Source organism: Copidosoma floridanum, unplaced genomic scaffold, assembly GCF_036245765.1.
Source record: "Copidosoma floridanum isolate Cflo_tuat_1 unplaced genomic scaffold, Cflo_Japanese_pri ptg000012l, whole genome shotgun sequence".
NCBI lineage: Eukaryota > Metazoa > Arthropoda > Insecta > Hymenoptera > Encyrtidae > Copidosoma > Copidosoma floridanum.
The window spans coordinates 2121255-2146196 of NW_028321889.1; the positions used below are offsets into that span (position 1 = coordinate 2121255).

Consider the following 24942-nt stretch of genomic DNA (forward strand, 5'->3'; position numbering starts at 1 on the left):
TACACATTCGATTCCACCGATGAATTTTCAATTGCCCTCGGGAAGTCGAAACTCTCCCGACTATCGGCATTTCGAGTGTTGTATTAGGGTACTTTTTGTTTTTTTCGTTTTTTTTTTCTTCATGAGATTATGTTTTTTGCAGGTCCACGTGATTAGAGTGCAGCTATAAAGTTCACCAGGAAGTTTCAACTTGTGTGTTTACACACGTTACGTCGTCGGATTTTGTAATGATTATAAAGAATAAATGCTTTTATCTTGAAAGTCGTGTTTTGTACATAAAATTGCAACGTTTTATTGGTCTCGACAATTATTTATCTCCCCCTAGTCGTTCCCTGAAATTGTCATTTTTATCTCCTCCAATGCCATTTAATTTTTTGCGTCTACTTTTTCTTACAGTTAGCATCTTTGATTTTTTTTTTCCGATCGGTGGATTAACCCATGTTGAAACTTTACTTTTTTCAGTTACCGAGAAAGTTGTTGAGAAAATGCCGTGGGTGAGCTTTCCGCCCAAGCTTTTTGAAAAAATTAATGGCCATCTGTCTGTCCAAAGAACTTCTGAAACAGTAACGTCTGACAATGGCCCCTTGATCACGCCAGTAGAAGAACCTATGAAACAAACGTCCTTCCAACATTACTTAATTGTAAAACCTGTTGAATTGATGCCGAGGACCCAACACATGGTGCAGAATAATCTGGTGATAAACTCAACTATGGCAAATCCCATCGACTTGTCGGCCGCATCGAAACCAAAGGCAGGGATGGCGGAAACCATGAATGGCTTGTTTAAAACATTGATGAACTTCAATACATTCGTAACTGTGGCGCCAGTGCCGGCAAATCCATTCAACAAACCGGTGATGGAAGAATTTTTGCCAATCGATGAGACCCAAAAATCGGAATCAAAGGAAAACCAGCCAGTGGCTACCGAGGTTTTTGGGGAAAAAGTTAGAAAAAAGAAGAGAATAAGTAAGTTGTCCAGAAATTTCTGCCGATTGAGCAAATTAATTTTAATCCGTCACTGATGACCAATGTACGTTACGATTACAGGTAGCCAAGGTCAAGTTCTTCTGTACTGTCCGAATTGTCACGATGCTAATGAAAAAATTTGCGGCCTGAACGTAACGGTGTGTTTCTTGTGCAAGCAAAATTTTCGTTACATGTGCAAACACTGTGGCAATTCGTACAAGACCCTGGGCTCGTGTACTCAACACTTGAAAATTCATTCGCAGTGATGCATGCACGTATCCGTTATTAAAGTATTTAATAGTTTGATAAAATAATCAAAGAATAAAGTAAAGTATTTTGATGATTTGATAGAATCGTTTAACGAACAAATAAATGTTTAGATTATCTCGAGGATTCATTGTAATTTGACAATGAAAAAAAAATTATTTTTTTTTAATACTTTTTTGTGTGTCTGGCAACTATCAATGCCAAAAGAAATTATAAAAAGTTTATACATGTATTGTTTTTGATTAGCTTATAATTTTGATTAAAGATCTCAGAGAACTAAAAACTTTTTTCCAAAAAAATTATTTTGATGTACCAAAAAATAAATGTAAAGACTTGATGTATTATTGTCATTTGGTGTTAAATTAAAGATTAACTTGTTTTCGTGCTTTAAAATTTGTAATTTAAAAATAAAGAATTTTTTGGCTGTAACGACTGTTTGATAAAATATATTTAAGAAAAATTGTTTTCCTCATTTGGCATACTTTGTCTCTAAAATATTTAATAAATAAAGCCTCAAAAATTGCGATCAACAAAGCCATGTTTAAAAGAGTACCCTTTCTCAAAAAGGTTGCTGCAAAGCTTCTCGTAAGAAGCTTAGCTTTGTGTCGTGCAACCGTCGGGTACTCAAGATTTCTTCATTATTGTCTATAGAAAAAAAAAAATTATTCTGTTTTAAATATAAAAGTAATGTATTAAACGAGAAAAGAAAAAGTATCAATTTTGTAAACTTCCCTCTACATTTAATGCCGTACGCAAGTAACGCTAATACGAATTCAAAGTTTCAGAATTGTACGTGTATCCAGCAACAATTCACAAATTCAATAGCCCCTACGGCCAGTACAGCAGCGTGACCCGCAATATATCGTCTCGTAAATCAAATGCAATAAATGGCCACTCTGACATGGTTCACATTAAGGAGTCAAAGGATCAAATTGATTACACGCATTACGTCGTCCGCTCCCCGGTTTCACGAGAACCCTTGAAATTTTATAACTTTTATTGACTCTCTCTCCCCACGCATTCCATGAAGTTTAACGAGCCGTACAATCAAACTGCTCCTTTCATGATTTTAATTGCAGAATGATTGCAAACAACAAAGTTTACTGCATTTTTTAGTGAAAATTCAAATTTTCTTAATTATAATTTGGTTCAATGAACGAATGTTCATTTCGAATATGTGGTTTCTTCACATAATTACAATGAATGGAGCGGTTAAAAAAAGTTTAATCATCTTTTATTCTTGTGGTAAAATAACATTAATTTTAATATTCCTTATCAATTCATATCATCTACATCACTCACATTTCTCATGATCTACATTTCTCCCAGCTTTGATGGTACAAGTCTTTTGTATTGTTAAATATGTTTATGTTTATGGAAATGAAAAAAAAAAAAAAAAAAAAAAAAAAAAAAAAAAAAAAAAAATCAAAAAAAACATATCCCTCACAACGTAGCCATCGAAAAAAATACTTGTAAATTTTTTAGCGTATTCATTGGAGAAGAAAACCAACCAAATTAAAAAAAAATCATTCTACCTACTGTCAAAATATCAAATTGTATAAAAAAAATATAAATTTTTTTTCAATATCTCGTACATAATTCTTGGGCGCAACTAGCGTAAACCATAGATCCGTGTACACTAAGACGCAGCCAAACAGCGGCTAAAAACCATACCGGGACCTATCGAGTTACCTCCTTCTTTCCCCTGACATGGCGAGAGAGAGAAGATAAACGCATCTCGTCATTTCCTCTCCCATCGCTTTTGAGGACTGAAGCCAAGCATCGGCAGCCAGACAAAACAAAGAGACAGGACCCCTTGTTATATTATATATCGTTAACGTCGTCCCGCGCAAACTTGACGTTCCATCCTTAATGGCCGAATTATGTCTCAATTAAGTGCCACTACCACCCAAAGAGCTGCACCGCTCGCTCGTTAACCGAACCCCCTCCCCCCCTTGCCATCGTGTATAAGGTGCGAGGGAGGATTTGACGAAGCTGCAGTATACGTGCTTGCGCGCTCTGTCTTGACTCCCGGACGCTTTTGATTTATCGCCCTTGCGGTGGCATTGTGCTCGCGTACCTACATGTATATACACACACCCCCTCCGCCCCATAAATACGTGACGAGAAGAGCTCTGATGACTCCGGGCCGTCGAGCGTGTGTATACGCGCGCGGCTTCGGTATATTAGGTGTACAGTTCTCGATTTCGAGGGTGATTTATTTTTATCTGGATTCCCTCGGTGCTTCCCCCTTCCTGGAAACACTAGCGCGTACGGGTGTTGCCTTTAAGTTTAATTTATAGGGTTTTCACGGGATATTTGGGCGCACGACCACCGAGGCATGATTAATGCCTCGAACGACGACTTTTCTTCCTTCCGGGGATGAAACAAGTGCGTGGGTCACGATGCTGTTTTTTTTTTTTTTTTTTTTTTTTTTTCTCCACTGAAATTACCATCGCCAGGTTCTTTGGTGCTTGTTACTTTTGGGATTACACTGTTACTTTCTGCACTGGGAGAAGTGGTGTTAGAAAAAGTGTTACAACTATAATAAAAATTACTATCTTTTATAGGGAAGCTGAGACATACTCGCCATATTGTGGACATTACTATGGTACATAGTAAAACCAGATTATATTAATAATTTGTTATTTCGACATAGTTACTTAACTCGGGAAGAATTTTTATATTCAAGTAAGAGAAGAAAAATGAATTATATATATATATATATATTGCCCAGTGAATATATATGTTTATCAAAAAATTTATATATATATATATATATATATATATATATATATATGTTTTTCTTATTATACATAGATATATTTTCAAAATATTTTTATTTTAAAAAAGATCTGCAGCGACTAGGATTTAAAATTGAGCTTTCGAGTCAGGCTCTGCAACCACTAGACTATACGGGACATAATGTCCATGCGAGTGTGAATAGAGTACATGTGGGAACGTTTACTGTTTATCATACACACAATGAAGTTAAAATATCAAAAGGTTTTCTGTGGACCACGGTATTAACAACGGATAGTTAGATAATCGATTCAAAATCAACTGTCGACACGTATCAATTTTTAACCCTGATAAATCAAATAATATGTTTCTCTTAATATTTACATTCGTATAACCTCAAATTTGAAAATCAATAGGCGTATATACCTGTATACATCTTACGAAATTACTTTCGAACATAGTAATTTTTACTATACTGAATAGCAATGCAGTGGAATGAGAAATTTTACTATGTCACATAGCAAATTCTACTTTAGAATGTGGTACGTTTTAAAACGATCACAATAAAATTTATTATGTCGTGTCGCAAAAATTGTACTGTCACAATTTTTACCATGTTAGACATAGTAATTTTTATTATGCCGTGAAATAATTTTTGTAGGGCTACTGCATAATAAAAATTACTTAAAATATAATCAAAATTATTTTAAACGTAATAATTTTGCGTCATCAGGTGAGCATAGCTTAGCTTTCCTAAAAATATAGTAATTTTTTAAACACTACTTTTCTCAGTGTGTGCTTTGTGTGCTTGCCACCTTATCGGGTGATTTGGCTTGTCTGAAACTGTCGATAACACGCTTTTGCTTCTTCTTCTTCTTCTTCTTCTTCTTCTTCTTTTGGTTCTGTTGTAGATAAGATACCTTGATACGTAAAATCGTAAGATTATCCGAGGGGAAGTTTGGTAAAACTTTTTCAACGCAATTTTTTTTTTTTTTTTTCCACAGCGAGGGGAACTAGGTTGCGTAAAAAGAGGGAATGCCTGAATCTCGCGCGGAAGCCGAAAACTAGGCAGAGGTCAAAGCTGGAAATAGAAGAAAAGCTCAACCTGGAAGTAAAGGTGGTACTGACTCGAGGGGAAATAAAAAAGCTGAGGAAGGCGACTGACCAGCCAACGGAGCCAGAAATAAAAGTAGAGGAGGAACCTATGGCTGAAGATCCAGAGGTGCAAGAGTTACAAGTGAAAGAACCGATGGCTGAAGGTCCAAACAAAGTGCTGGTGGAGTATAAAATAGGCGAAAAAGTAATGGTGACTGAGGAGCAAAGGGGAGAACTACCAAATTATTTGGAACCGATTGTGGAGGTGACTACTGAAAAGCAAGAGGAGAAAGAAGAAAAGCCAAAACAATCGAGAGTTAAAGTGCCGATGACCGAGGAACAGAGGCAATACGAGATCGATCGAGCTAGATCCAGGCGAGTCAAGGAAAGACAGGTGAAATTTTACCGAGAGTCGAGAAACAAATTTTGTAGGTTCTCATTTTTTGTCTTGTGCTGTAAAAAATTTTGGTTTTTCATCATCTTGTGTTGTCCATTTCAGCTTCAAAAGGCAAGTATATATTGATCTGTAAATTTTGCAATTCGAAAGTAGAAAGAAGCTTTCGCAGCAAGCCTATTCCAACTCATTGCGACGATTGTGGGGAGAGGCTTCGTTATATGTGCACGATATGCAAAGGCGATTATAAAACGTACATGACTATGTACCAGCATTTGAAAGGTCACATCAAATATGAAGAAGAAGAGCGTCAGACGTTCTTGTGGATTTTACATACCGAGAGGATGCGAAGAGAGCAAGAAAAAAATGCTGAAAATAAACAAAACAATAAACAGGATAATCCGGACGACAAAAGTGGCTAACAAGTGTTTTACGAGATTTTCAATGCAAACATTATTCTTTTTTTTTTTAATTTTATTCTAAACAAACAGTTTGATTACTTTGAATTAAAATTATTCCTTTTTCATTATCAATTTCTCTATTGCTCGAGAAAATAATTATTTAATGTTTTCAGTGTACTAATTGGCATTAGAAGCCAATTTACCTTCTTTATTGTATTACAAGAATAATATTTTGATTTTAATGATGAATATTAACTAAACTAATTTGAACTACATAAATAACTATGTATTAGCGTTATTTAGACTGTACCTGGAATCATTTGCTCAATAAAGTATTGTTAAACCTGAATAAGCGAATAATATGATCCATTTATTAAGATTTCATCTACTGACACTCTAGTTAAAATTGCTTAATAATTATACATCTTTTTCAGGGCCATTCGATCGCAACAAACAAAAAGAGTAAATAATGGAAATCGCAGAAAGTTACTTTTATAGTCAAGCAAGAGAAAAATTCTGTAAGCCTTTTCTTTTATGATGACCATAATAGTTTTATCAAATTTTTCATACTAACTGTTGGTTGGTTTTTCAGCTTCAGAAGATTATTATTGGTATTTCTGTAAAAAGTGTAACACTTTTATGAAAAAATCCCTAACTATAAAAATATAGTATTATAAAAAAGAAACGAAATCAAAATAAAATTTCATTAAATACACGGTATAATAAATTATAATAACAGAAAAATTGTATTTTGTCGTTATATGTTAGTTTTTGATTCGTTTTTGTAATTTTGTATTAATTAGATAGTGAAAAATTTAGGAATAAGAGATGATATCACGGATTAAATATTTTAAACAATAATATCTCATGTGATATCATTTGAATTTTTTGTAGTCGAAACTTTTCTGTTTTGGAACTATGTATGCACGTTTATCCGGTATTTTTTTTTTGTTAAATATACGTTTTTGGCAAGTACTCCTACGTTATATTTATAACCTCATCCCTCACATCTACTCTATGGTTTTCATGGGCCCCTCTCACTTATACTGTCTGTGTATACCCGAAACATAGAATTAACAGGGCATCTCGTCCATAAGGAAAAAAAAACTCTTAAAGGAACCTCTGGCACAATCATATGACGGGATAGAATAAAAGATAAATTTTTTCCAATTACATCAAGAAGCATTTAACAATTTGTATCTCAATTTGGCGATCGTGTGTCAGCATTCTGCCCACCAAGGTATGCTTCTAAACTTCCATAAGATTTTTTGACATCTCAAATTAAATTTATTATTTAGCAAAATAATCTCGATTAGAGATTAAAATTGCTTAAATAAATTTAAAAAAAAAAGAAAAATTTATTATTTTTTCACTGATATAATATTTTTTGTGCAAGTCAATGAAACTTCCTCATTTAGCCATTTAATAACTAAAAATATATTTTTTAGGAAAATTCAAGGAAGCCAACACACACAAATACTAATGAAAGAAGTCAATGAAGTGTGTAAAAAGAAGAATGGAAATACAATAACATTTCCTACACGTTTTTGACATGTTTTCAAGAGTTCAATTATTTTACCATCTAGAACAATATACAATCACTTGAAATTTCCGACTATTCTGGTAATTAAGTATTTCCACATAAAAGAAAAAAAATTATAGTTGCACTGTTTTAATTATATAACGAAGATTTCTATATTTATGTAATTAAAAGAGTGTAATTTTAAAATATCCATCCCTCCGAATTCTCGATCTACCTTGGAAAAAAATGTAATTCAAGCTTTTTTACATTGTAACGATTTCCTCAAAAAAAAAAAAAAAAACGCCAAATTAATCAGCCGTGAATTCTTTCTGAGCCATTGAATACTTCAACAAAGAGAAGTGGTGTAAAAGGGTCCAAATAAAGGAAACCTGTGCTCTGACAAGTTATACTTCTCCTAATGATCGATCGATAATGAAGCGTCTCTGGCGCGCTTACACTAAAACAATGTGATTATTATATTTTCCGTACAATTGTTCATCAATTCCGGTCTTTTGCTTCAATGCATATATACCTATATTTTTTATGCGTAAAATAATGAACTTCTTTTTAGTAGAGCCCCGTCGTGTTCGTTGTTAAAAAAAAAAAAATTCTCTAGATAAGGTCTCTTATTAGGGGGTAGACAATTACCTGCCCTGCATAAAAGTTTGGCAAGAAATTTTATTGTCTCTGCTCGAATGAATTACGATTTTGATTAAATTTTTTTGTACTCGAGCGTAATTTTTCACACAAGCTTTGACGCGTGTATTCTAATGTTTCCAAAGATGGCACGGTATTCGGATTCTTTATTTATAAATTTTTTTTTTTTTTTTTTTTCCGGGGCAAAAGAGCAGGTACGCGAGCTTAACAACGTTATTTATGCGCAATATATATTCCGAGGGGCGGAAAAAATTTCTTCCTCCGCACTTTTTTCGGGAGTATGAATTTTTCGTACTTTACGCGCGGGGGAGGAGCAGGCGCACAATTTTTCTTAGATTGAAACTTACAAGGTCTCGCGTTTCTTCTGGTTTCTACGTTTCTGCGGAAAAAAGGGCGGAGGGGCTGGATTTCTAGAAATTTACGGCCAAGTTTAAACCCGAGACTCAAGAACAAATATTGCGTTAATATTATAGCCGCAGTTTGAATTACGCGAACTTTTAAGATTTTTGGTGGTAGTTTATTTTCGTGGTGTAAAGAGCAACAATGTCGAGTTGATGACTCTGACAAGGCTCGAGTGAAAAAAATCGATTTATCCGTCCCGTGATATGTTCACACGATTATTCAGTAAACTGACAAATTTTTTCGAGGCTCAGCTTTGGAACGACAATTTTTCATTTCCACGAATTTACATGAATACGAGAAATTTTTTTTTTTTGTTCCGAAAGCTCTACGATTTTTCAGTGAAATGCCAAAGTTTCATTTTATTTTTTCCTGTTTGCAAAAACCGATTCTAGAATCATTGTACCGCAGTTTCGTCCAAAAAATGTAAAAAGCTCGAGCGAGTGTCAATCCTTAGCCTACCGCATGCTGACAAATGTCATTCTCATCCCCGAAATTACATGTAGAAAAACAAGAAAAAACCTTAATCCCAAAGACGTGATGGCCCATAAAAGTTTTGTGTTAGTTCCAGGCATTCCTCGGTATGTTTTTGTGAACCGTAGCTAATCTCGACAAATCGAAAAAACATCCACAAACAACGTGCTCCCCCAAAATCACGTGCGCGCCGACCCACATAAAAAAAAAAAAAAAAAAAAAAAAAAAAAAAAAAAAAAAAAAAAAAAAAAACTGTCCAAACAACAAAACCCACGATCCCACAGTAAAAGCCCGCGTCGCTAGTTTTTCTCGTTAGCATTCGGACAAAGACCTCTGCCGTATCGGAACGCAACACCCAACTCGAGGGCGAAGAGAAAAAAAGTGTCAGTCCAATGCAAGCATGCTGGCTCAAACGGAACGAGAAACGGGGGGGGGGGAGTTTCCGAGTCAACAAGCGCATTGTGTGTAGATGACGCGAACTTTGGATTCGTGACGAGGAAGCGCGCGCGGCCGAGCTTTTTCGAATTTTCGGAAAAGGAACAAAGAAGGGAGCAAACAGGGTGTTTACCGCGCGTCGTCAACTTTGTTAAAAGTCCCTTTTTTTCCGAAGATGGTAGGGGACGTTGATTTATATTGAAGCGTATCTACAACTTTCGGTGCCGTTCACCCTCCGTTCCTTTTTATCTTTCTGTCTCCGGGGACGCGATATTGGCAGTCATCGCGATTGGCATGAAAGAGGAAGCGCCTTCTCGTGAGTACACACACACACGCGCGCGCGTGTAGGTGTAGCAAGAAGAGAGTAAAAGAGGTTCGAGGGGGGAAGGGGGAAGCGTTGGAGATGTAAAGGAGATGGGATGGGTATAGGACACACGTGATTGCGCACGGGAAAGAATTGCGAGTTACGTAACGTTTTATCTCGGATGGGAGAGGTGCTGTATTGAGCTTTTTTTTTGGTGTACTTTTTTATTTTACCCGCAAAATAATCCCCCCCCCTTCTCCTCCCCATATGTACCGATAAAGTGGAAACGGTATTTGGACAATTTGATGAGTACAGATGTAACGAGGATTATTTACCGCAATTTGATAACTGTACTTTTATTTTATTTCACGTGATTGTAAATTTTCTTGAGTATTTGACAAACATCTTTTAACATTTCATTTTTCTTCCAAAAATTTCAAAAGCCAACCATCCACCAACACATCACACACACAAATTTACGAAGCCTTGCACAAGTTTTTTTTTTATTTACTTTTCATGGCCAATTGATTGTAATATTCTTTTTTCGCAGTAAAAAGAAAAAGAGGGACCAATGCTGGGAAAAAGAAAAAGGCATGGAAAGCTAAGACGTTCGGAGGTAACGCTGTCGGCCGCGTTGTTAAAAACTTCGGAGGCAACGTCATGGGTAACGTAAGAGAAAATTTTGGAAATTATCACCCTTGGGGAAACTTTAGGGGCAACCCTGGAGGTGGTCGTGGAGGTAATGTTCCAGGCTACTATGGAGGCAATGTCGGAGGGAACATTGTAGGCAGCTATGGAAGAAACGTAGGCGATAGAGGAAGCAACGTTAAAAGCGCTGGTAAAGACAACCCTCGAGGTAGCGGTGAAAGCAGTGCCAGAGGCAGAAGTGAGAAATGCACCAGCAGATATAGTTCCAAAGCCAGTGGTGGTGGAGATAAATATGCTGGAGGTAGTGCTCAAGGCGGTAGTGGAGGTAAAAAAAACGGCAAGGGGACCGGTAATGATAGCGCTAAGGGCAGCAGTGGAGGCCGCGATAAAGGTAGCAGCAATGAGGATTCCAAAGACGATAGTGGAGGAAACGTTTTAGTTAAAGCCGAACCCAATATTGAAAGCAACACTCAAGACAACTTACCTGTGCTACCTGCCATAAAGGTCAAAAAAGAATTTAATCAACGATGATACCATCAGCTTAGCTCGCTCGTTAAAAATTAGCAGTTGTACGGTGTTTTTATTTTCATCCGAAGTCAATATTTTCAACACATTTCAATGATTAAAACTCTTGGAGATGATTAAACTCAAATTTTAACTCTTCCCCTCATTGTAACACAATTGTAGTAATATGCTTACGCCACTTGCAAGTTCAGAAGATACCAGTTACTTATTAATTGTACCAAACGTAACGTGCCACCTCCAGTCTGGGCAAGACGTTTCAGTATAAATTGTACGACCAGTGAGGTTTGATTTGTAATGTAATGACAAATGTATCACAACAACTCCTCTGCTGTAACGTAAAAATGTCAACATGTGTTTTCAAGTGGATTAGATATGACTGGGCATGTTATTGGTATAATTACTCTGTATTGCGCGCCATTGTATGTTGTCGATAAAATATTAGTGCCATGCATGTTTTAACAAAACTGGTTGTGTTTATAATACGTAAAAGTCATGTAATCGTTTCAATAAATAAACACCTTCTACATTTATACTCAACATTTATACTTGACGTCAAGCCTTTATGTATGAAAACACACACAACGATTCATCTCTACAATCCCCCCCTTGATCTTTATGCTCGGATCCACAATGACAGATTTTAAATATCTAAAGTCTTTTCAGATGTATCTTCCGTATAGGAGGGGGGGGGATGTATATTTCTCAAACTCCAACGAATTTACACGTCATGATTATACCGACAGTTTTTCCCTACAAAAACTCTACGTTAAACCCTGAATGGGTACAATTGATAAGCAAACATTTGTCACCTAGCTCGCCGTCAATCGGGCCATCAGGCGCTAAAATAGACGCACGTTTGTATAATTCTAGTGAAGAAAGGGAGGAGAAAAAAAAATGATTTCGACGATACAGAAAGCGATCCCGACTGGTGCGTCGTACCTGGGAGGAAGTACCCCGGCAGACGCCACGGCGGCGGCACCACACCCTACACCCGTCCCTACAAGCTCAGTCCCGAACTCGCGATCGCAGTGGGCGCCCCGGAGATGGCCATGTACGAGGTAGTCCAGAAGATCTGGGACGTCATCAAGGAGAGGAATCTCCTTGTAGGCAATTTTTCATTTTTACCACCTTGACGATTTTTTTTTTCCATTTTCTCGCTTGTGAAAACACAAATTTTTTTCTTTTTCCCCTCTTTTCTTTTCTTTTTTTTTTTTTTTTTTTTTTTTTCGTTCCGTTTTCAGGACCCGAGGAACAAGCAGTTTGTCATCTGCGACGACGATCTCTTTGCCATCTTTGGCGTCCGGCGTTTCAGGGGCTTCGGCATGTTGAAGTACCTCAGGCGTCATTTCGTCGACAAAATCAATTCCTTGGACGCGAAATCGGATTTGCAAGAAACTGGAATTTGATTCCACCTCCCGATTACATTATTTACCATTTGTTCAGTGTTGGCGCTCCTTTGAGCCCATAATTGTTTATTATTAAAAAACCGTGTGTTGTATGGTTTGACAAAAGAATAAAAGATTGAGACTCATCGCGAGGTTTCGAGTAATTTGAGAACTACCGTATACTACTATCACAGTGGGCGTTGGAGAAAGTTTGGCTATTGGAAAAAAAGGGTATAAATACGCGAGTGTTCTTTTTCCTGCCCCAACGTATCGTTGATATAAAGCAGATAGCAGCGGCAGCCGTGCCAAAAAAGAATGAATGGTACGCCGGAGTGGATTTTTAAAATAGCATACGTGATTAGGTTATTTATTTATTTATTATTTTTTTTTTTTTTCTGCATAATCACTTTGTTTGTCGCAACTTTTAATTGTATTTGTTTCCAGAAAACAAGCTCATAGGAATTTTTACCTTGAGCGTGAAATAAAATGTTGATGCCAGGACACTTGCAGTTTAAAAAATTAATTAGAACAATGTTCATCTTGAAATGACTGTAATTTTTGTCGGAAAAATGTACGGTAATTTTTTTCCTCTTCAAGAAACATGTGTTCGTGGAGGAGTTATTCACTTGTTACTTTTTAATTAATAATTAACTACAATTTGATTTTCAAATGAAGTTTGCGTTTGCATCATTGTCAGAAGCTTACGGTGCGAGGAACTTGAAAGAATTACTGTACGAGGGAAATTCTGCCATCAACTGTTAAAAAATGTTTTTAAAAAATCATAAAAAATGTATTGCTCAAGAGTTCAGGTAATTATAACTGAAAATGTAAAACGAAGCAACGCAAATTAAATTTTCATTTATGAATTAAAACGGTACCTTAGCTCGTGAAACAGTTGTACATTAAGAATAAGTGTACCTACTTGCAGAATAAGTTAAACGTGAAAATTGCCAACGTAACGAATTCACAAAGAATACGTTGAAAAAAAAGGCACTCTACCGGCTTTTCACTTAATTCTTCAAATGATTTTCATCGGACAAAAAACAAAATTCCCACGGCAGCGAATCCGAGATAAAATTCATTCAGGAAAAAATTAAATCGAGCTCGCAACCAATAGTACGCGTCCAATCTCAAAGGCGCCTCGACTCGCGTTGATCCACGCACGCCAATGGTGACGCCCGCACCTTCACAAACACTCGCGCACCGGCAACTCGGGGGATAACCATCATCATCATCATCATCGCCGTTGTTATCGTTGTCTACTCCCCCATTGTTACACACTCGGCCCGACGCGCCAACGTCTACGTACACAGCACTAAAGTTCCCGCATACGGAGGGTGTACAATGCGCGTCCCTCCAGTCAGCCTCCCCCGAAAATGAATTACCGCGCTCGGGGAGGCATCCTCTGGGCTGAAAACAAACGTGCAGTGTGCTCCGGGATGGACACGTGATGGGTGGATTGTGAATGGTGTTTTGAGCGTACGAACCCGCGTGTGGAAGGAGGGTGGGCCCCGAGGTTTGGCGTCGATGACGAGAGCGGCTCTTGAAGGCACGTGAGACGCTCGAACGCTATTAGATCCGAGTAATTCAACCCCCCTTTTGCTCGCACAAACAAACGCCCATCATCCGTATTTTCAATGACGGGGAGAACATGAATATAAATATAAACCCTCGATGTCCACCCCTTCTTTACCGACTGCACAACACGCACACGGATGAAGCACGTTTATATGCTCGCGCGGGGCTTTTCCTTCTTCTCGGCTCGTGTTTAATATACCTTTGTACGAGCTTCCGCATTATAACGCTCGCGTGTGCGTGGATGAGCTTCGCGACGCCTCCTCCTCCTCCTCCTCCTGCCGTGATACCGAGCCTGCAGCATACATGGCTGATGCCTCGAATTATTTATACACCGGGGACCGAGTGATAGGGGGGAGGGGGTGGCAAAGGAAGAAACGCAACGTGTAGAAGAGAAGGGGAAAAACGAGGTTAAAAGAGGGGAGGGGGAGACAGTTACATTACAGGCTTTTCCTTTCCCTGCAGCAAAAGAGTCTCCGCGCGAGCGTCAAAGTGCATAGCGCGGCAGATTTTCCTTCCGTACTTATACCCCCCGGTAAGTGTTCGACGTCTTTCTAGGGGGGGAGTGCCTACATGTACCTACTCACTTTGCGGCTTCGCGCTCGGCTGGCACTTCCCATCTCACACGTGTCGGCCGCAATCGATGCCGAGAACCCTCTATCTATTTTTTTTTTTTTTTTTCTTCCCTTGCTCTCGAGACAAGAGAGCGCTTTTTTCCGTCCCCGTACTTCTCTCGTGTTTTCGGCATTTTTATCTCCTGACCTCCTCCCCCCCCCTCCGTTTGGGGGAGGGGGCCTCTCGTGTCGAGCTTTCCGACTTCTGCCTCTGATTTTTCTTCTCCTTCTTCTCTTTTTTTTTATTTTGTCTTGAAAGAGACATCTCTGCTCGGCGAGACTTTTTTCTTTCTCCAAACGATCGGCGATTAACTACTTTTGTATAAGCATTGTTACCATTTCAGGGACGCCGAAAACTTACCAGGGAATACACGTCAACACGTCCGGTACCCACACGTTTTGGTAGTTTTGGAAGATTTAATGAAAGTTTACGAGAAGCCGCGAGGGAAAGAGCGCGTGCAAAGTTTCGAGAGCGGCGCAAACAGCTTCTTCATATTTTATCGTGAAATAATTTACGAAAATTCTCGGGTGTTTTAATTGCTGACGTAACAAGGCGCCTTGGATGCACTTTCAAACTTTTTTTTTTTTTTTTCTCAATGCAAGCCATTCGCGAAATTTCAAATTTTTCAGACTCAATATTGTGATTGGTTGAACTGTAGCTTATGGAGATGAACATCGAAAAATAAAACCTTAAATCCTAATTCTGTATTCTTGTCGTTGAGTTTTCGTAAATACACTTTGCACAGCTTATGTCAACACAAACATATAATTATGTATGCTGTTTTACTTGGTCCTTTGGTTTTTGATAATTATTCCTGGCGATTAAATCACGGAATTTTGGATGGAACTTCGCATTATAATTACATTTTCCGCGCGAACGATACTTGTAACTTTTAAGCTGATCAGTTTGCCAGTAAATCAACTTTATTGCAAAAACACTTTGATGAATTTCATAGATTATAGTCGAAAACACCCGCATAGAAAGCTTTTCAATGTCAATTTTCTCGATACGTAACAAAAAAATAAATAAAAACATAAAAAATGAAAATAAATTCATTAAAAAAAGAAAGCATCTGTATAACCAGGAGCCAAGTAACGTTGTTGTCGTCGGTGGTATGAGTATATACGAGAAAAGAAGGTTATACGTATACACGAGTGGGAGAATTAATTTTTTGGAATAACGCGATATTGATGGTAATAACGCCTCGCAAAGGGGAGGAGCGGTGAAAAAATATAGGGGGAGAACTGCTTTTTTTTTTGTCCGCGTATATGTGCAATAATCATTTTTGTACGTAATAGGTTTACTTTTCGCAGTAACAGCTTTTCTCGGCCATAGTGGTGGGATCTTAAAACTTTTAAAATTATTCCGAAATGGTGTTTTTCAGTGACGCGTCTCTGGTGGATGAGGGGCGTGGAATTTTTTTTTTTTTTTTTTGCCTTTTGCTTTTCTGTCGCGCTTGAATCAAGTTTTTTCATCCGTAAGCTACTCTGAAAAATTGTTTTCATGCTCCGTACTCGATCGGTTCTCCGATTGAAATGATATTATATCGATGTAGCAAATATTTTTCTTAAAAAATGTCTTGCTCGCGTAATCGATTATATTCTCCGAGTGACCACCAAGCCCATTGAGGATGGGTAGTTTATACATCTTTGGATGTTCATTGCTTAAATTAGGCTTTAATGATTCAAATGCTTACAATACTATTTTTTAAATATTTGAAAACTTGATTTCTACATTTTTCTTTCGATCGAGAAATTTCAAACGCGATAAGTCCCAAACGAACCAAGGAGACGTGCTTCCCCTCCTTTTTTCGTTCAGTAAAGCTTCTAATGCATCATTCGTGTTTATTCGAACAAAATTTAACATAAATCGGTTTATTATTAAACGTACGTGTAACGGAGGGATTAATTTTACATCGTAGAAAATTATGATCATGCCCACTCCTCGAAATGCCAATTTACAACGAATTGGCAACCTACTTACGAAACGGATCAAGTGAATCGTTGTAATACTCTCTGCGAATAGTTACAATCCGTTAACGAGCGCACGATGATTCCATATTATACACCTGCACTTGTGTGTTCAGTTCATACCCATGGAAAAAAAAGTCAATCATCCGAATAATTCACAACATCAAAACATGTTAAATATCACGTACTCGTGCAAACATCGTACGTCTCCCAATAACGGAACGGCCTGATTTTCAATTTCGAACAATGTTGCTTCGATTGCTCATTTTGCATTCATCGGGGGGATGATTTTGCGTGGTATCGTTTGCTTTGGTTAATATTATTAAGTAAATCTGTACACGGAATATTCACGTATTGCGAAATCGTTGTTGTTGTTGTTGTTGTTAATCATCACAAACCGAGTAAACATAAATTAAGTGTAACTAAGCTTCTGAAGTTTTTCAGGTTCATTCAAAATACGTGGTTTTTACAACTGATGGTCAACTTTGTTTATTTTCCATGGTATTGAATTTCACGAGATTTTATTGATTTTTTTCTCCAATACTTGTGATTCATTGATAACTCGAAAATAGTAGGATTTACATTTATAAATCTTTTTTTTTCTTTTTTTTTTGTTCGCACAGATGATCTAAAAATAAACTTCACCGGCGGTTGTATTCCCGAGTTGATACGTTTTAATGTACGATTCACTCACGGCTCGGTATGAATCAGGGGTATCGAACTCAGTCAAGTTCACGCGCGAGTCAAGGACGCTTGAATTAATTACACACGTATACTGTCCATCGCGCTGTTTGCGTGCAATCTCTTTTTTTCTTTTCTTCCTCATTTCTATTCGTTTCAAGCGATTTTATTCTAATTTATTCCTATACTCGGTATCGTCGCCACGAGATTTGACAAACGACCCGATTATCGACGTCTAAATTAATCGGCGAGTCGTCGCGATCGTTATGAAAAATAAAGAGTCGATGGCGATGATTTCTTCTTCCGGACCGTTCAAGGAGGAAAAAAAAAAAAAAAAACGGATGTAGCAAAATTTCAATCGTCCTCCAAATGACTCGTCTCGAAAGGAAAACGAATAAAAAAAGCCTTAAATGCGTAGCTTTATTCTCCATTCTCGATCTGAATGAATCCCACGTGCTTATTTTCATTGCGGAGCATCAACGGTTCCTATACACCAGTGACGAAAATATTCGCAACGTACAAGTTCGCAATTCGTCACCACATCCAAGGTAAAGGCACAGACCGAATAAGGATGACCGACAAAACTCAACGAGCGTCCCAATGGGCGTCATAGCCCGTGCAATTGTAAAAACGAGCCAAGTTCTCTCCGGTCCCCCGTACTCGCAGGCATGTCACACCGAATATGATACATTATAAATACGCTTACGAAACCTCGCTTGTTCCCGAAAACCGAGCCTCTTCAAGTCATCGCGAATCGTCCACGTGAACTCGCACAGTGCCATCACACGGCAGTAAAATCGCGTCTATATATACGAATGCACGATTCATCCGTATGTAGCGGTTACGTAAAGATGCGCGCCGTATACCGCGTTTCCTCGAGACGTTTCCGGTTGATTAGAATTTATTGCACCCGAAGCTCCCGAACCGCGAAATCGTTGTCCAATTAGCGTTTTGCGATGAACACCCATCACCGACGGGGCGATCGGCCCCGAGATCGATTAATTTTACCTTGCCTTTGTCCAGCAGGATATCCTTCTCTTTTCGCGCGTACACGTGTGAGTGTGGAAACTGTTCGTTACAAAGGAAGGAAAATTCGCGCGACCTTCGCTCCGAGCGATCGATTCGCGGGGAATGAACACACACGCTGACACATGTATTTTTCCCGGCCTAATCGCTCAATCACCGGAATAACGACTGATTCGGCCTTCGCTTGGAAGTCAAACACCGCGTGCAGCTCTTTTTCCTTTTTTCCTTTTTTTTTTTCAGAACGGGTAAAGATAACGTGCGCGCACACGTATAATCTGAAAAGCCACTCGCCGCGTTCGGTGTGCGTGTAATTTACGGAAAAAGCTCCGAGTGTTTAGTCGGTGTACAGCAGGGGGGGCTTTTTCGCGACGAAACGAGACGAGGCCCTTGGCGGTAAGAAGAGGAGAAAAAGCCGTCGAGGGATCACACATGTGTCGCGGGGAAGATTTGTGCGCGCGTGTATGAGCAACTCGCGTTATTTCCGGAGTGTAGGAGGGGTAAATCCAGGTGGGCTTTCGCAGTAGTTCTGCCGAGGATTCGGATTTCAACTGAAATGTAATCCGCGCCCTCGCTTGATGGGCTTAGAAAATTAACTTATTAGCCCTGCTGGTGCTGTTGGTTCGTCCTTGCGAACGATAACGCGTTGTTTCTCTCGCTGCGGTGCGAATGTCGAACGTTCGTTCCAACAATGAGGAAGATTACTACGTAAATGCATTCACTCGTACGTGTACAAACCGATTAATTCTGAGCGTCACTTGTACAGAGGAAATTCCCGATTGTCTAGGCGTCGATTTTCAGTTATCGCGTGACACCTTTGCACTGGAGTTTCTTCTTCGTACTCGGTTTTAAAATCATGGCGCTGGAGAACCATCGTGATGTCCCTGAGATCAAGAAAAGTTAACTGAATTAAATGCACGATTAGTTTCATTGATAACACAAAGCTATTATTCTTTGGTACATATCGTATGCACGAACGCTCTTGTATGTTTATTAAATAAGTCTAATCTTACCGCATGGCTTTTTTTTCTAAACTAATAATCAAACAAGTACTTTTTTAACTTGGATTAAATAAGGATTTCTCACTGGAAACAGGGCAATTCAAAATTTCACTGACTACAACTGGTTTACGTAAATCTTTAGGACTTACTTGATACTAATGGCAAACTCAATTGTAACCCTAATTTTTCTAAATTTTTGTGACAATGTGTACAACATGACTCACTGCTACGAACATCGTTTTGAAGCATTTTATCGTACGATGCGAATAACACATCTTATTAGAATAACAGGTTTCAAGTAATTTATTTTTTTACTCAAGCAAAGCTCTTGTTTAAAAAAAATACATAAGACCGATATCCATTTGAATTAATATATTTCTCAGAATTACTAATTTAAAAACATAATTCTGGTATGATATTGCTTCATCATTGGATCATTGGGTAGAAATCGAAATTTTTTACCTACATGTGTGTCATCGATTTATGCTAAGATGGGGTGATACACATTGGTATTTTATTTGTTAGTCCGGGTAACTTGACTATGAATCATGAAATGCATAAATTTATGTGGCGAACATTTTTTTTGTGTATAAGTGTATGTACCAATGTATACAGATCAAAATTTTCGAAAAACTTTGATATTAGAGGTAACCAATTATTAAAAACAGAATTTAATATTTTAGTAACCGGAAATGTTCCTTTCCCTGATGTTGGAACACATATAATTAAACTCAGTTTCTGCGTGATCTGGGACTTTTCTTGGTGTGCAATGAACTGTTTGTTAGTTTCATGGTCCACTTCATGTCAAAAATGTATGTTCTGCTGGAGCTCAATCTTTTAAATTTGGCATTTACAGTTCGGTTTAGAATTTGAAGCATTAAATTGAAAAAAAAATATAGTTAAAAATTATGTGTATTAATTTTTAAATTGAAATATCTTTTGAAGATGTGATTTAAATATTGAGAAATTTTTTATTTGGATCCTTGTGAAGTTACATATGTTGACCAGAACGTAAATTAAGAGCGATTCAAGTACAAGTTGTAACGCGTTAATTTTATCCGCTACCAAGGATTAAAAGCTTTTTTTAATTAAAGCTTCAACCCAATTGTACTAATAGGTATTTTCAGCTTATCCAGATCTCGAATGAAAGATTACTTTAAGTGCTTTTAATTGCTTCTTGAAGTGTATTATAACTTTATGGAGATTAGATCTTAGTGGGAATGAAAGCAGTTCAATTATGACTTAATTTTTCATATTTTAATTGGTAGGTCAAGTGAATGAGCTTTCACTTAACGTTCGTTTTTGCTAGTGACCGAATAATGTCACTGCTAGAAAATTTTTTTCGAAAAATGTTGGCTGAAATTCGTCAATATTTTCAGAGATTGCGATACATTTCTTGATACATTAACTCATCACTGCTGCTAACACACATTTACCTGTGAAAAATTCAAATTTAAAATACCTGAGTAAATTTTACTCCTGAAATCTATCTATCTACGAAGTCGAACAAATACTAATCATTAATTTTTTTTTGTCTCAGATTCCAAGATGATAAAAGTGGATTATCTGGAATCACCGGAAGAAATAATAATAGAAGATTCATCTGTGGATTCATTTTTGACTATTCTACGACAGGACCAATCCTTGTTGAATGTATCAAACCAAAAATATCCAGCAGAAGTCAGGGAGGAGCCGCAGTGTATTATTGCGAGTCTATCTGGAGATCTGCAAGAAGAGTTTGAATGTAAGACGGTGTGGCAAATCATACCAATTTAAAAAGGACTTGTGGATGCACGCACGCTATGGATGTTACGCATTACCATAAATAAAATGATTAAAAGAAAAAATTAGCTTTCAAAAGACTTCACCTATGGACAGCAAGTTCATTTTTTGTAATGCGTAACGAAAAAGAAAAACTAATAACATTATATTTTATTCTTGAAATAACTTTTTTGTTTTTATCAATAATTATTCAACATCTTGAAACACAGAATTTTCATGTTGTCAAATTTTACAATGAAAAAAAAAGATGTTTAATGCTTTATTCGACATATAATCCGTAGATCAAGAGTTCCATCAGAATAATTTTTTATTTACTGGTGTGATTTGGATATTTGCTACTTTAGGTGTGTAAAACTGATATGCAAGTTAACGTTTTCTTTTAGTAAATGTTTAACAAGATTTATCAACATCAGCGGTAATTTTGTGTTTCAAGAGTAATCATAAATCAAGTAAACAGTTCAGATATTGTAAACCAAAACTTTGTTAAAAATAAAAATAAAAATTGTACAATATTCTTTTTACGGGAAAAAACTAACAGAAAGAACATGATACAGTTTTTGCAGAAAATCTCAGAAGAATAGAATCGCTACAAAGTAGAACAGAAATAATGAATAGCATCGAATGGTTAAACCAAAAAGCATTGAAAAAAAGAAGCGAACAAGATTCAAGAAAAAATGTTCTAGATCAAACAAAATCACGAGAGATGTCAGAAATTGGACACAATCTTGGAAAATCGATTGAAAATGAGATAACCTTACAAACACGGAAACAATACAAATCCAACAAGAAGCTTCAATTTTTCTGTGCTCATTGCATGTACAAAACTGGGATAAAGTCAAATCTTAAGCTACATGTATGGGCCGTACATGAAAAAGGTAAGATTGAATAAAAGAAAATAAAATATAGTATAGCAGGTAATTTTTGTTATAACTCTTCGTACTCTGTAGCTTAACTTTTTAGTAGGTACTTAAGTTTAGTATTACTTTATCAGACAATTTTTTGTTTGTGAGTTGAAATAATAGCTTTTTGATGAAAAACAAAAGAATCATTTTTCAAAGATTATAGACTGATAACAGGGTTAAAATTCGCAGCTTCTTCTTTTTATTTAAAATAATAAACATACATACAATACTTTTATTTAATACAGAATGTCATATTTAAAATCCAAATGCAGAGTTAATGCCATGTATTAATCTTAAAAAATAATGAATAACTTTTTTTTTGTTGCATGTACACGAATTATTTTTAAATAATATGCTAAATACGTACATGTTTAAAACTTGAGCAACAATTTATTTGGTGCCTACCCAATTTCCTGAGTGTTCTTTTGAAGGGGACGTGAGGGAGATGGGGAGGATCATAAGTTGATTTTTTTAAGTAGGGCCGAATTCTTGCTCTTAACATTATGCCAAATGTAACTACAAAATTAAAGATACCAATATACTCTCCGAAGTGATATTTTGTTATGTGCAGGGACGGAATAGGAATTTTTTTTTCATCTTGAGCCATTTTTTCAAAAACAAATTTATTATGTCTAATATTGTCGCCGAAACTATTAAAAAATTGTTAACATCTATTATTAAAATTGATTATTCTTTTGATAAATTTTTCTCAAGTGACTTTAGAATCGCACGTATAAATATTGACATTTATCTTGTACAAGATTTAGAGACCCAACTGAAAAAAGCTTTACCAATTTAAGATATTTTTATAATAGAAGATATTATTTAAAAGATATAGTATGTACAAATAACTGAAGTGATTTGAAATTTAGACGGACTTTTCATTAATAAACCACGAAAAGAGCTGGACAAGAAATTCAAATGCAAGAAATGCCAAAAAAGGTACGTTTACAAAGCAGATTTACAAACTCATGTAAAATATATTTGCGACCAGGAGGCACGATTCAATTGCCAACATTGCAAATATAGAAGCAAGCGGCTCACAGGTTTAAAAAGGCATTTATTCGCTATACATGGGGAAGGTAAGCTTACAATAATGGATTTTAGCTTTCGGTAACAGTAGTTGAGAACAGTAGAGAAAAATATTTAACATTACTATTATATATAATTTTGAAAATTGATTTTAACTAACTTGAACAGTACAAAACTAATAGTGACTCTACTACACGTTACAATTTGTTTTGTTATATTTTTTTTTGTTTTAACCTATTATTATATATCTTACTTTAAATTTTAGGAAACTTGAAAAGTTACCAGTGCAGCTATTGTAACTACAAAAGTATGAAAAAGACGTATCTGAAGATGCATTTAATCACAAAGCATCAAGGAAAGAAGATGGTATTTTGAATTTTCCAAGTCTACTAGATTATTTTATGTGTATAAAATCATACACTGACCATATTAACTCAGATCATAACATAAAAAATGGATAAGTATCAGTTGCCTGAAAAGTTGATTCGTGTTGTCTTAATGCTATATCTTCTACTTGGTTGTCGTAGTATTATACTTAAACATTTAACCATTTTATACATCTCTTTGTATTTAAGTATACAAAGTATTTTGTAGATCGAATTTCTATGTACCCTCAATAATTACAGAAAAATAATTTGGATGCTGTATTTCCAAAAAATAGTGTACCATCAAAAAATAACATAATTTTGACATTATTTACTTTAGAAGATTGTACATGTAAAAAAAAAAAAAAAAAAAAACTTAGTAAGTCTTTTTAGTTTATCGTGTACGTGAAAAAATTTATGAAATATTGTTAACAAGCTGTAAGAAGAAAAATAATTCTAATATAATAGTTAAGACTGTTTTTTCATTAAAGAAACGTATGATTAAATTCTTAAATTTTTATAGACCTTAACTTAAAAATCTAAATTACAAAATAGTTATTCATACTAAATAATTACTTTCACTTATTCGATCTATCTAGTTTCAAAGTGTTCCGCTGATTTTTTCTTAAAATAAATTGTAAGATGTTTAATATTTTGATGAAAATGGGCTTTGCACATTCCACTTAACGATGTACGAAAAATCGACAAAATAAGTGTAGATCAAGATTTGACATGGACATGTGCTGTTGTACAGTTACAAGTTATATGATCTATTTATTTCAACTAATGCAGGATATGTTTTTATGCAAAACTTTGTACGCATACACTGTTAATCAATAAAAAATACGTATTTTTAACATAGAATTGTGTCGTTTCTTAAATTCTTCACTTACAAAGTTTTCTTTTTCAAATCATCATATATTGGATGCACTTGTTAAGTTTGTTAAACAACGCGAGGCAAGGAAGATATAGGAATAGTGAAAACGTGCTTTATTGAGTCAGCCTCTTTTGCGTTAAGTAATTATAATTTTTTCATATTCTGACATTTATGCTTACGTATACTAATTCTCACTATTCCTATATCTTCCTTGCCTTCGTAAAGGAGCAGCTACCTATATATATATATATATATATATATATATATATATATATATATATATATATATATATATATTGTGCGTGATATCCGCATTGTTTCATTCTACATCCACCATTTTAAGGTGAAGCTAATAATGTAGACAACATACTCTTTTCTGCAGCTAGATCCAGTGCGAATGTCACGTCTAGATAGTCACGCAGGAAATTTAGTTATCTATCAATGCTACTATTTTAACAAGAACTGTTTGAATAAGTTATATCTTGAATTGCGTTCAATATCAAAGTATGATGGAAAGAAGAATCAATTTTTTATGTTCAAACAATGACTGTTTTTAATAGATGTCTTTAAAAAATATAAGCAGTGGTTTATTTTTAAAATGTAATTTAAAATTAAGATTGTGAGTATGAATAATGTATATCTACGAAAAAAATAAAAGATTGTAATATTAAAAATGTATCAATTAATTGACAGGTATACTGCTGTTGGGTTGAATAAATATTTTTTAATCACCTGAAAATACTAAGCAAGTCTTTGTGAATTTCAAATTTAATCCAGAAGCGCACTGACTCAAATAAGCTAGATAATGATTGTAAATCAGTTTATAAGAACGATATCCAAACTAAAAAACTATTACAAAAAAAAAAAAAAAAAAAAAATTATACGTATTAAATCTTTGTTGTATT

General features: G+C 36.0%; 4 protein-coding genes across 6 annotated transcripts in view; 3 read left to right on the plus strand and 1 right to left on the minus strand.

The window, feature by feature from the left end:
- LOC106638514 (neprilysin-11) overlaps positions 1 to 24942 on the minus strand; it is an 81929-nt gene that overhangs the window by 38627 nt on the left and 18360 nt on the right. The gene's annotated exons all lie outside the window — the stretch shown is intronic.
- LOC106638517 (uncharacterized) lies at positions 467 to 1541 on the plus strand. Its single transcript, XM_014351728.2, has 2 exons — positions 467 to 966; positions 1048 to 1541. The coding sequence occupies exons 1-2, from the start codon at positions 486 to 488 to the stop codon at positions 1230 to 1232; spliced, it is 666 nt and encodes a 221-aa protein (XP_014207214.2). The 5' UTR covers positions 467 to 485; the 3' UTR covers positions 1233 to 1541.
- On the plus strand, positions 3117 to 6183 carry LOC106638516 (uncharacterized). Its single transcript, XM_014351727.2, has 3 exons — positions 3117 to 3165; positions 4980 to 5498; positions 5570 to 6183. The coding sequence occupies exons 1-3, from the start codon at positions 3117 to 3119 to the stop codon at positions 5884 to 5886; spliced, it is 885 nt and encodes a 294-aa protein (XP_014207213.2). The 3' UTR covers positions 5887 to 6183.
- LOC149375088 (uncharacterized) lies at positions 20628 to 23170 on the plus strand. The gene is made up of 4 exons (XM_089590425.1): positions 20628 to 20823; positions 21416 to 21736; positions 22636 to 22845; positions 23061 to 23170. Exons 1-4 carry the CDS (start codon positions 20628 to 20630, stop codon positions 23168 to 23170), a joined length of 837 nt encoding a protein of 278 aa, XP_089446551.1.

Excerpts from the sequence above, each read along its gene's own strand:
- LOC106638516 (XM_014351727.2), top strand. The coding sequence starts at position 3,117 with ATGTCTCAATTAAGTGCCACTACCACCCAAAGAGCTGCACCGCTCGCT. Across the intron at positions 3,166-4,979 it reads AAGAGCTGCACCGCTCGCTC|CGAGGGGAACTAGGTTGCGT; the intron begins GTTAACCGAACC and ends TTTTTTCCACAG. Across the intron at positions 5,499-5,569 it reads AGAGTCGAGAAACAAATTTT|CTTCAAAAGGCAAGTATATA; the intron begins GTAGGTTCTCAT and ends TGTCCATTTCAG.
- LOC149375088 (XM_089590425.1), top strand. The coding sequence starts at position 20,628 with ATGATAAAAGTGGATTATCTGGAATCACCGGAAGAAATAATAATAGAA. Across the intron at positions 20,824-21,415 it reads TCTGCAAGAAGAGTTTGAAT|TTTTTGCAGAAAATCTCAGA; the intron begins GTAAGACGGTGT and ends AACATGATACAG. Across the intron at positions 22,846-23,060 it reads ATTCGCTATACATGGGGAAG|GAAACTTGAAAAGTTACCAG; the intron begins GTAAGCTTACAA and ends TTTAAATTTTAG.
- LOC106638517 (XM_014351728.2), top strand. The coding sequence starts at position 486 with ATGCCGTGGGTGAGCTTTCCGCCCAAGCTTTTTGAAAAAATTAATGGC. Across the intron at positions 967-1,047 it reads TAGAAAAAAGAAGAGAATAA|GTAGCCAAGGTCAAGTTCTT; the intron begins GTAAGTTGTCCA and ends TTACGATTACAG.